This window comes from Pseudophryne corroboree, chromosome 1 (genome assembly GCF_028390025.1).
Source record: "Pseudophryne corroboree isolate aPseCor3 chromosome 1, aPseCor3.hap2, whole genome shotgun sequence".
Lineage (NCBI taxonomy): Eukaryota > Metazoa > Chordata > Amphibia > Anura > Myobatrachidae > Pseudophryne > Pseudophryne corroboree.
Window position 1 is genome coordinate 676,854,931 of NC_086444.1, and position 12,177 is coordinate 676,867,107.

A 12,177-nucleotide genomic window follows, 5' to 3' on the forward strand; every position below is an offset into this window, starting at 1 on the left:
TTTTCTTTACAGGTGGACTACAGGTGCCAGTGGGCCCTTTATGTCCGGGCATGCTGGAACTTGTGGTTCTCCAAGTGCCAGCATGCTGGGGCAGGCTTGCTGGGACCTGTAAAGAACAATATTACTATTGAAAGGCTATCAGCCTCCCATCCACCGCCCACGGATGGGGGGGACAGCCTCGGGCTTCACCCCTGGCCCTTGGGTGGCTGGAGGGGGGGACCCCTTGATTTAAGGGGTCCTCACTCCTCCAGTGTACCCCGGCCAGGGGTGACTAGTTGGGGGGGTAATGGCACGGCCGCAGGGACCAATATAAAAGTGTCCCCCGGCTGTGGCATTATCTCCCTGGCTAGTGGAGCACGGTGCTGGTTTTAAAAATACGGGGGACCCCTATGTCTTTTGTCCCCCGTATTTTTTAAACCAGGACCGGACGCAGAGCCCGGTGCTGGTTGTCTAAATATGGGGGAACCCTACTCATTTTTTCCTCTGTATTTTAACAACCAGGACTGGCTCAAAGAGCCCGAGGCTGGTTTTACATAGGAGGGGGGACCCCACGCAATTTTTTTTTTTAACTTTTAGCTATTTAAATACCAGCCACCCTGTAAAATCGTCCTGTATATGACACTCATCCCCTTATTTAAATGAGATAGTCAAAATCTCCCATAGCCAAAATCTCCCATAGCCAAAATCTCTTGCATAGTTAGACAAAATCTCTGGTAAAGTTAGTCAAAATCTCCTACTGCCAGTTCAAGGGAAAAGTTAGTCAAAATCTCTCATAGTCAAAATCTCTCCGTGTGTATGCATCTTTAGGCAGCTTGCGATACAGATTTGATCCCGATGCGCGCTCCCGTGGGGTCGGTATCGTAAGGCTAGATAGACTGTGCAGGCAAGTCAATCTTGACTATCTAGTGTACTATATAGTACAAAGTATACTAAAAATTGGCACTTAGTCAAAATTGTACATAGACAAAATCTCAAGCACAGATAGTCAAAATCTGTACTATCTGTGCTATCTGGGCTCTGGGGGAGTTCAAGGGAAATTGCATAGTCAAAATCGAACATAGCAGTGATCTCACCGTGTGTACACACCCTTAGCCCTTTGCAGGAGAATTTTGTGACATAACACAGACCAACGTGAGGAGGAATAAGTAGATTTAGGTGAACTCAGATTGTGTTGGCATAGGCCTGTGAGTGAGGTGGAGGGAGGGAGCTGGATTGTTAATAGGTTCCGGGTAGTGAGTAGCAGAAATAATGATGTCAGGGGGATAAGACCCCTTTCATACCCCTTTCACATTGCCAGAATAACCCGGTTTGTTGCCGAGTTGACCTGGGCCAAGGTGTGGTGTGAAAGCGCCAAACTGAATATCCCGGGATGTCCAACCCGGGTTAAAAGAAAGGTTGAACACATGCCGGACCCGGATTATTGTGCACTAAAAAGCTACAGTCCCAGGATATTCGACCCACCTCTGAAGAAATAGCGCTGATTGGCTGCTTACAGTCAGCTGAGGTCTGTTTACTGTACTACAGTGTGAGCACAAGTGTTGGAAAGTAATCTGCACTCCTTTGGACCAGTTATGCACTCCTTTGGACCTAGTTCTGCACTCCTTTGGAATGGACCTCATTAGCCATGGCAAACTGGAGTGATGAGGAAGTCAGGGAGTTGCTGCGGATCAGGGGTGAAGAAGAAATATGTAGGCAGATAACAGGTACAAACAGGGATGCTATAACATCGCAACATCAGTAAAATGCTTGCAGCATTTGGATTTATTAGGTCCCAACACATACCTCCCAACATGACCCTCTCCAGGAGGGACAGAATGCCCTGCTTCTGGACTTCCCTTATAATTTATGATTATCATCACCTGTGCTGAAACACCTTTCTAAGCCATTAACCTGTTCAACACAGGTGCTGGCAATCCTAAATTAAGAGAAAGTCCAGAAGCAGAGCACTGTGTCCCTCCTGGAGAGGGTCATGTTGGGAGGTATGCCAACAGCAGGTGGTCAATAATTTGTAGGCACTCAAGAAACCAGACATGTGCTCTGTCGGCCATGATTGCTGCACTGTGAGCATTCCCCAGCCCCCTCCCTTTCTTGTAGAAAACTGGGAACCAATCAAGTCCTTTTAAAATGACATCACACTGGTTTTAACATGGGTTGAGCAAAAAGACACCAACACGGCAATAACCCGGGAATAACCCAGGTCAATATTGCGATGTGAACGTCTTTTACCCGGGCTGGAGCAGTGTTCAAATCCCAGATCTGACCCGGGTTTGCGATGTGAAAGGGGTGTAGGACATACATCAATAGCCCGGGTTTATGCACGTGAACACATATCAACTCTGGATTACTGTATCTCTGAATGCAAACAACACTGAGCTAAATCCCGTGTATGCTACCCTTCTCCCGACCAGGGTCATGGAGCTCAGACCCGGGAATTTGCAGGCGTGCGTGCTAGACCTGGCAATTTCCAAGGTCTGATGACTGAAAGGGGTAAGATATGATTCTGCTAATAGATGCAGGTAGGGGAATTAGGGTATATTAGACAGCAGGCAGAAGGGAAGTGGTGTTAGAGGGAGACGTGTATGGGTGTAAATTAGATGGGATGAAACAAATAAGATGGGGGAAAAAAGTTCACAGAGCAAAATTAAACAACAGTTGGAAGAAACTGTGACCGTGCTCAGTCAGTACCACTACATCATTAGCAAATCAGCAAAGCCCATTACATATGTCAATCCCGCTACCACATATGTGCACTGCTGAGCTGTACATAGTATGGAAGATTGAAAACCCGAGATAAAGTAGCAGCCAATCAGCTCCTAACTGCCATGTCACAGGCTGGGTTTCAAAAATTACAGTTAGGAGCTGATTGGTATGTACTTTATCTCCATCCAAGGCTCAGTACACAGACCCCTGATAGGTTAGTTTTTCTGACAAAATAATCTGAGGGACCAGCAAGGGAGGGACTGTGTACTTTGACCTAAAGACTGCAATAACATTCATCTCTCACCAGCCTGCTTACCTATAACTGTCTTCAATGTTGTACCCTGGCCTCAGCCGTGATCAAACAGGTAATATGACACATGGCTCCCAGCACCAGGCTTTGTGCAGCCCAATGAGTTTAGGAAAAGGGACAGACAGGAATACTTTACAAATGGTCACTCGTTTTGCTCCAAATACATTAAGCAAAGCCTTCAGTAAAATACTTTACTACGAAAGAACCCCTAGGTGCACAGCTCAAATAAACATAACTGAAACAGTGCATGAAGCAGACCGATGGGGTATTAGTAAGGGGTTCAAGTACCCCTGACCATGAAACGGATAGAGCAAATAGTATTACATTACACAGGCTACACGTATTGCCTGGAGAAGATTTACGGCTATACAACTTTAAATGCCAGCAGCTGATAGCTTGTCTGTCAAATTTCACATGCTTTAATTTGCATAAACCCGCCCATCCCTTGATTCAATCCTCTGGTTACGCTAATACATTACAATACGCCTCATTGTGGGAGTTTGCCAATCATGATCGAGGATCTGCCGTGGGCGGGGTAAACAGCTGACTTCCATCTACCTGCCAATCATCTGCATAACGCAGCTCGGCCTGACAGTTACACTCTGTGCAATATAGGCCACGCCCTTTTCCGGTTATTCTACAGCCAACTAGCGCCAGGCATGCCTTCCAGAATTAATACGGTACCGTCGTCATGCGCTTCCTACCAATAAAGCATCAAACTACGCCCCTTTCTTCCAGATTAGCTACGCATTGGCGGGATGACAAATACGACAACTCCGTCAGCCAACCGGACGGCTGTGTAATAATGCAATGAGGGGGCGTGGCCAATAGGTGGGGGCGCAGGGCCAGCAGCGGTGGCGGTGGGAATGGTGTTGTTAAGATGGCGGCGCTGCAGGAGGAACGGAGTTACGGGCTGTCCTGCGGGAGGGTCGGAGGCAGGGTGTCCGTCTTCCACGTCAAGCTCACCGACAGCGCCCTGAGGGCATTCGAGAGCTACCAGAACAGTCAGGTACCGTGGGCAGGCAAGCATGAGTTGGGTGACCTCCTTTTGGGGGGCTCCTACTGCTGTCCGGGCTGCTTAACTCTTTCACTGCTGCTGAGGGGAAAGAGGGGCACAATGTGTGGCTCCAGTTTCCTTCTTGGCTCTTCCTCCAGACTCGGGTCTGGCCAGGGCCCTGCATAGTTTGTCCCTACTAAATGTCTGCAAGAGTTAGGTGACCTCCTTATAAGGCGGTGCTCTAGCTTCACACTGTCCCTGTACCTTGACCTGGGCACCCCTTGCCCCCTGTTACCCCTGTGCCCCGACGTGTTTCATGTCCACTGCTGGATGCCAGCTCTATGCCTGCAACTTCTGCCTCCCCAATCCCAGTTCTCCTTGGGTCTTGGCTGCTTTGCCCCTCTGTGAATAGCTACATGCTATATGTTGCTTCAACCCCTAATATGGTGTCTGATATGAGTGCTTCCTCCTGAACCGTGTAAGGCTGTTTAGAGAATTGTGTAAACCTTAGTAAATCTTAGGGGGGCAGATTTATTAAGCTTTGTGAAGTGATAAAGTGGAAGGTGGTAAAGGACCAGCCAATCAGATCCTAACTTCCATGTTACAGGCTGTGTTTGAAAAATGACAGTTAGGAGCTGACTGGCTGGAGCATTATCACCTTCCACTTTATCACTTCACCAAGCTTAATATATCTGCCCCACAGTTCGCTGTGACAAGTAACTTGGTTACCCTATCTGCTAATTGCTCTATAAGTTGGCTTTGGCCATTGACAGTAGGAGAGGGCCACAGCCTGCCTTTCCCTGCTCACTTCTGTAGTACCTCCTGTGCCCTGCAGGAACAAGTTTTGCTCTTGATTCTTTTCTACAAATGCTCCTACATGTCTCTAGCTTTCTTCCCCTAGTACCTCAGATGTGTTATCACCAGCAAGATGACAAAATGTCTCTAGATTTGACTCGTGCTGCTTGGATGTTTCATTTTGGCTTCTTGGTTGTTTTTTTTTTTTTTTATTGGACACTTCCTATTACCAATGAGTTTCTTTTAGAGTTTTTGCAACTCTGCATACTTTTGCAAGTTATTTCAGCATTTTCTTCTAGTGATGCAGTATTACATGTCCCAATCCAACAGTTAAGAAAACCTCTTAATAGATCTATTGATTTTCGACTCGGCATTTAGTCACATCTCTTGGTGCCTGTCGTCCGCAGCTGTGACTACTCAGAATCATGAGAAATTATATTTTCGTTTATGAACACATAGGGGTCAGTTTAATTCAGTGCGGATTGAATTTGCTCCCGGTGCTATTCAATTCAGCAAAGTGTTATGTTGGAGGCCAGTTCTCGCAGACTAAACTGTTGTTGTGAGAACTGGCATTCTCCGACTTAAGTGCCAGGCGCAATGCTGGGTCTGATGAGCCCTAATGCCAGAAAACAGCATTGCGTCAGCACTTTTGTCTGATCTCTGTTCTCACTCTGGAGGGATGGAAGAAGGAATCCTCTCGTCAGTTGACATATCGCACTGAATTGAATAGCACCAGGAGCTAATTCCCAGCGCTATTCAATCTGCTCAGAATTGAATTGACCCCTATGATTAATAATTTTGTAAATCCTAATGTCATATGTGTGTGTTTTTATTCAGACAATAGAAAAAACGACTTCAAAAGAAGGATGAAACTGCTTTTGTTCACTTTCAGGTCGATGTATCAAGTAGTGAAGAGTGAATTGGCCCATAACAACCAATAATCTTTGAGGTAGCATTTATCAAGTACATTCTATAGAATGATAGGTAGAAGCTGATTGGTTGCTATCCACTTATCCACTTTTTTCGCTGCTTTATACATCAAACTCTTAGTAATTTTCTTAATATTCCACTACTATACTACTAAGTGAAGTTATTTCTTTAAACTTAGAGTAGGCGATTCAGATGGGTGGTCTTCACTTTGCCGGCGGCGAGCCCGCAAGGGGCTCATTTGCGCTCGCCCAGCTGTCTGTATGCTGGCGGTCGGGATTCCAGTGCCGGATTGCTTGTCGCGGGGAGCCTGACCGCCGGCATACCGTACTACACCCGATTCAGATGATCGTGACTTGTAAGAGTGACACATTGCAGGCATAACATTGTTAGTTTTCTTTCGGAATCCCCCTTCCAATGATCAGTGTTGGTGTAATGTTATTATATGTGTGGGAGCAGGTATCACACGTTGTGCATGATTTAATTAACCTTCAAGAAGTTTGAAGAAGTGCCACACCTACAAATCAGGGTTGGCTGTTAAAAACCAAATGTTTAAAAAAAAAAAAAAAAAAAAAATTTTTTTAAAAGTTTTGTTTTTGTTAATATTATGTGACTACTGGCACGGTGCTGTGACTAATATACAAAAAAACTAGTGTTTTTATTCAAAATGTTTAATGCCAGTGGTATTCCCAGTGCTAATGCTTAACACCTCCTCCTTTTTTTTTTTTTTTTTTTTTTCATTTTTGTGCTGTTGCATTTTCCATTTTGTATTACTATACACATTTATTTTGTTATAATAAGCAGGACGAATGCTTAACATTAACTTGTTCTTATTTTCAATTTCATCTATCTCTCTGAGTGTACTCTGTCGGCGAGATTCAAATGTTGGTTTCACCGGCATCCATGAGATGGCACCTGACAGCTATTCAATTGTAGCTCCGTTCGGGTGCAGTGGCTGTTGGCACTAACATCTCAGCTCTCAGGGAAGGGGGGGTTTAAGCTGAATTGTGGGAAGAGAGTCCTGTTTGGATGCCCAAGAGGCACTTTTCCTGATCGCGCCTATTATTTGGGTTTAGCCACTTTACGCTGCTGCACCCGTCACAAATGGACGCGATAGGGGACATCAATTAAACATTGCCCCTGCGATCTCCCCACACTTTAGACGGGAGAATGGGGGGGGGGGGCAATAACAATTTAATTTCCCCGTTATGCATTATGTTTTATTTATATGGCACAACATGGGTTCCACAGCGCCTAACAAAGTACATAAACGAACAAAACAAGAAAACAGCAACATACAGTAAAGACAATTTAGAAAAAGGTAACATTTCTGCATCAATGGACATGACACTGATATAAGCATCAGGGTGGCTGAAACCAAGGAGTATGGTGGAGATATTCTAAAGGTGCATACACAATGGGTGTTTTTGCCAAGCGTGTATGCACAGCGATGATTGTGAACACTGCTGGCAGGAAAATAGATGTATACATACTGAGCTATTTTCCTGTGCCTGGCGATGTTCACCGGGTGGGGGGTTGGGGTTGTGAGAGAGTGTGTGTGTGGGGGGGGTGAAGCACTCTCCACAGTGGATGGCGGCGGGCATCGATGATGTGGGGGCGTGCACCAACGCTCACCGCCCACCCATACACACTACCGAGTTTGCGCTCCATGTAGTTCAAAAAGCCAAAAGTGAGCTACTTTGAGCTCAAAATCACCCAGTGTGTATGGGCCTTTAGTAAGAGAAGGAAAAGCACATGATATGCAGTCCCTGAGTGGCAATGGATTGCAAGGCACAAATGGAGACAGAGTATAGAACAAATGAAAAACAACGTATTTTACAGGACTTACTATAAAAAATCTGTCACAGGCAGCTATTTATTAATGTTTTGTGCGTGTATATATGTGTGTGTATAGTGTTCACGCTATGCTGTTTTAGCAGAGCGCCGCGCCCTGCCCTATTTTGTTTATTTTTTTGAGGACAAAATCCACCCTGCCCTTTCTGCGGCGCCCTGCTAAAACAGCCGCCCACTTTCTTCCCTCCCAGGGTGTAAAGATGCCGTGCGCATGCACGCGGCATCCATTGACGCTGTGAGAGAGCTTGGGGGAAGCCCAGCACCTCCGTAGGTGCTGGGCACGCCCCCAACAGTGACACCGCCTCCCGCCCCGTCTGTGGACTGAACCGCCCACTTTTATTACGTGTGACCACTCCCCCTATTTTGTCTGCGCATGCCCCTTTTTTGACGCGAGGTGCGAATCCGCGCACGCATGTGCCCCTCACAGTCCGGTGCCCTGCCCAGATCCTAGAGTGAACAGTATGTATGTATGTATGTATATATCAGAATCAGCTTTATTGGCCAGGTGTACTCGCGTACACTAGGAATTCTTTGTGGTACAATGCATCGCCAAGCAGCAACATGGAGGAAAAAAACGTAGCATACATTACAAACATTACACATATGAGTTCATACTGCACATATGCAACTGTACAGTAGACATATTATACATTTAAGACTAAAAACTAAGGCTGCTTGGCAGAGCAGCACCGAGGATGGATAGATACACCTATATAGAGATAGAGATACACCTATATAGAGATAGAGATACACCTATATAGAGATACACCTATATAGATAGATAATTTCTTCGGATGTAATTGGAATAATAAGCTGTAAGAAATTGGTTTTATTGAATGATGGATAAGAAATCAAACCAAAGCCTAACAACCTTGTTAGAAAGCATGGTTGATCAGGTTTCCATTTCCCCCCCTCATATCTCCTAGAGGATGCTGGGGACTCCAAAAGGACCATGGGGTATAGACGGATCCGCAGGAGCTTGGGCACACTATAAAGACTTAAACTGGGTGTGAACTGGCTCCTCCCTCTATGCCCCTCCTCCAGACCTCAGTTAGACTTTGTGCCCAGGAGTGATGGGTCACACACTAGGGGAGCTCTACAGAGTTTCTCTGAAAGACTTTGTTAGGTTTTTTATTTTCAGGGAGATCTGCTGGCTACAGGCTCTCTGCAGCGTGGGAGTCAGGGGAGAGAAGCAGGACCTACTTCTTCTTAGTTTAAAGGCCCTGCTTCTCGGCTACTGGACACCATTAGCTCCAGAGGGTTCGATCACTTGGTGCGCCTAGCTGCTTGTTCCCGGAGCTAAGCCGGAAGAAAGAAGCCGGGTGAGTATTGGAAGAAAAGAAGACTTCAGTGATGGCAGAAGACTTCAGTAACGGAGGTAACAGCAGCAGTAGCGCTGCGCTCCATGCTCCCACACACCAACGGCTCTGGCAGGGTGCAGGGCGCTGGGGGGGGAGCGCCCTGGGGGCATGTTGCTGAGGGTCTAAAGGCTTGCGGGCGGACATATTTAGGTGCCCGAACACCAGGTATGTTCACCCCGCCAGTGTGCCGCGAAAGAGAGGGAGCAGCAGCGGTAGCGCTGCGCTCCCTGCTCCCACACAAACGCCTTCGGCCCGCAGGGTGCTGGGGGGGGGGGGGCAGTGTATGTGTGTGTATGTATATATGTGTATATATATCTCTATATCTCTATATCTCTATATCTCTATATCTCTATATCTATCTATCTCTATCGTCCTAGTGGATGCTGGGGTTCCTGAAAGGACCATGGGGAATAGCGGCTCCGCAGGAGACAGGGCACAAAAAGTAAAGCTTTAGGATCAGGTGGTGTGCACTGGCTCCTCCCCCTATGACCCTCCTCCAAGCCTCAGTTAGATTTTTGTGCCCGGCCGAGAAGGGTGCAATCTAGGTGGCTCTCCTAAAGAGCTGCTTAGAAAAGTTTAGCTTAGGTTTTTTATTTTACAGTGAGTCCTGCTGGCAACAGGATCACTGCAACGAGGGACTGAGGGGAGAAGAAGTGAACTCACCTGCGTGCAGGATGGATTGGCTTCTTGGCTACTGGACATTAGCTCCAGAGGGACGATCACAGGTACAGCCTGGATGGTCACCGGAGCCTCGCCGCCGGCCCCCTTGCAGATGCTGAAACGAGAAGAGGTCCAGAATCGGCGGCTGAAGACTCCAGTCTTCTAAAGGTAGCGCACAGCACTGCAGCTGTGCGCCATTTTCCTCTCAGCACACTTCACACGGCAGTCACTGAGGGTGCAGGGCGCTGGGAGGGGGGCGCCCTGGGAGGCAAATGAAAACCTAATTTGGCTAAAAATACCTCACATATAGCCTCCGGGGGCTATATGGAGATATTTAACCCCTGCCAGAATCCACTAAAGAGCGGGAGACGAGGCCGCCGAAAAAGGGGCGGGGCCTATCTCCTCAGCACACAGCGCCATTTTCCTTACACAGCTCCGCTGGTCAGGACGGCTCCCAGGCTCTCCCCTGCACTGCACTACAGAAACAGGGTAAAAAAGAGAGGGGGGGGCAAAATTGTGGCAAAAATATATTATTAAAGCAGCTATACAGGGAGCACTTATTATAAGGCTATCCCTGTCATATATAGTGCTTTTGGTGTGTGCTGGCAAACTCTCCCTCTGTCTCCCCAAAGGGCTAGTGGGGTCCTGTCTTCGTTAAGAGCATTCCCTGTGTGTCTGCTGTGTGTCGGTACGTGTGTGTCGACATGTATGAGGACGATATTGGTGTGGAGGCGGAGCAATTGCCAAATATGGGGATGTCACCTCCTAGGGGGTCGACACCAGAATGGATGCCTTTATTTATGGAATTACGGGATAGTGTCAACACGCTAAAGCAGTCGTTTGACGACATGAGACGGCCGGACAATCAATTAGTGCCTGTCCAGGCGCCTCAAACACCGTCAGGGGCTGTAAAACGCCCTTTGCCTCAGTCGGTCGACACAGACCCAGACACAGGCACTGATTCTAGTGGTGACGGTGACGAATCAACCGTATTTTCCAGTAGGGCCACACGTTATATGATTTTGCCAATGAAGGAGGCGTTACATATAGCTGATACTACAGGTACCACTAAACAGGGTATTATGTGGGGTGTGAAAACTACCTATAGTTTTTCCTGAATCAGATGAATTAAATGAGGTGTGTGATGAAGCGTGGGTTGCCCCCGATAAAAAAAATGCTAATTTCAAAGAAGTTATTGGCTTTATACCCTTTCCCGCCAGAGGTTAGGGCGCGCTGGGAAACACCTCCTAGGGTGGACAAGGCGCTCACACGCTTATCAAAACAAGTGGCGTTACCCTCTCCTGAGACGGCCGCACTTAAAGATATAGCAGATAGGAGGATGGAAAATATCCAAAAAAGTATATACACACATACAGGTGTTATACTACGACCAGCTATAGCGACAGCCTGGATGTGCAGTGCTGGGGTAGCTTGGTCAGAGTCCCTGATTGAAAATATTGATACCCTGGATAGGGACAATGTTTTACTGTCTTTAGAGCAAATAAAGGATGCATTTCTTTATATGCGTGATGCACAGAGGGATATCTGCACACTGGCATCACGGGTAAGTGCTATGTCCATTTCGGCCAGAAGAAGTTTATGGACGCGACAGTGGTCAGGCGATGCGGACTCAAAACGGCATATGGAAGTTTTGCCGTATAAAGGGGAGGAGTTATTTGGAGTCGGTCTATCGGATTTGGTGGCCACGGCTACAGCCGGGAAATCCACCTTTTTACCTCAAGTCACTCCCCAACAGAAAAAGACACCGACTTTTCAACCGCAGCCCTTTCGTTCCTTTAAAAACAAGAGAGCAAAGGGATATTCATATCTGCCACGAGGCAGAGGAAGGGGGAAGAGACAGCAACAGGCAGCTCCTTCCCAGGAACAGAAGCCCTCCCCCGCTTCTACAAAAGCCTCAGCATGACGCTGGGGCTTCTCAAGCGGACTCGGGGGCGGTGGGGGGTCGTCTCAAGAATTTCAGCGCGCAGTGGGCTCACTCGCAGGTAGATCCCTGGATCCTGCAGATAATATCTCAGGGGTACAGGTTAGAACTAGAGACGAATCCACCTCGCCGTTTCCTGAAGTCTGCTTTACCAACGTCCCCCTCCGACAGGGTGACGGTCTTGGAAGCCATTCACAAGCTGTACTCTCAGCAGGTGATAGTCAAGGTACCTCTTTTACAACAAGGAAAGGGGTATTATTCCACTCTATTTGTGGTACCGAAGCCGGATGGCTCGGTAAGACCTATTCTAAATCTGAAGTCCTTGAACCTGTACATAAAGAAGTTCAAGTTCAAGATGGAGTCACTCAGAGCAGTGATAGCGAACCTGGAAGAAGGGGACTTTATGGTATCCTTGGACATCAAGGATGCGTATCTCCACGTTCCAATTTACCCCTCACACCAGGGGTACCTCAGGTTCGTCGTACAGAACTGTCACTATCAGTTTCAGACGCTGCCGTTCGGATTGTCCACGGCACCTCGGGTCTTTACCAAGGTAATGGCCGAGATGATGATTCTTCTTCGAAGAAAAGGCGTATTAATTATCCCATACTTGGACGATCTCCTAATAAGG

General features: G+C 47.3%; 1 protein-coding gene across 2 annotated transcripts in view; it reads left to right on the forward strand.

Annotated features, from left to right (window-relative positions):
• Window positions 1-3,654: 3,654 nt before the first annotated feature.
• The window catches only part of ELL (elongation factor for RNA polymerase II), a 388,638-nt gene continuing 380,115 nt past the window's right edge, over window positions 3,655-12,177 (forward strand). Inside the window, exon 1 of one of the 2 annotated variants that reach the window (XM_063914738.1) lies at window positions 3,655-3,690. In XM_063914738.1, coding sequence (XP_063770808.1) covers window positions 3,670-3,690 — 21 coding nt within the window. In that variant the 5' untranslated portion in view covers window positions 3,655-3,669. Of the gene's footprint in view, window positions 3,691-3,767; window positions 4,020-12,177 lie in introns of those variants that run through there. The other variant, XM_063914737.1, reaches the window with a different exon arrangement.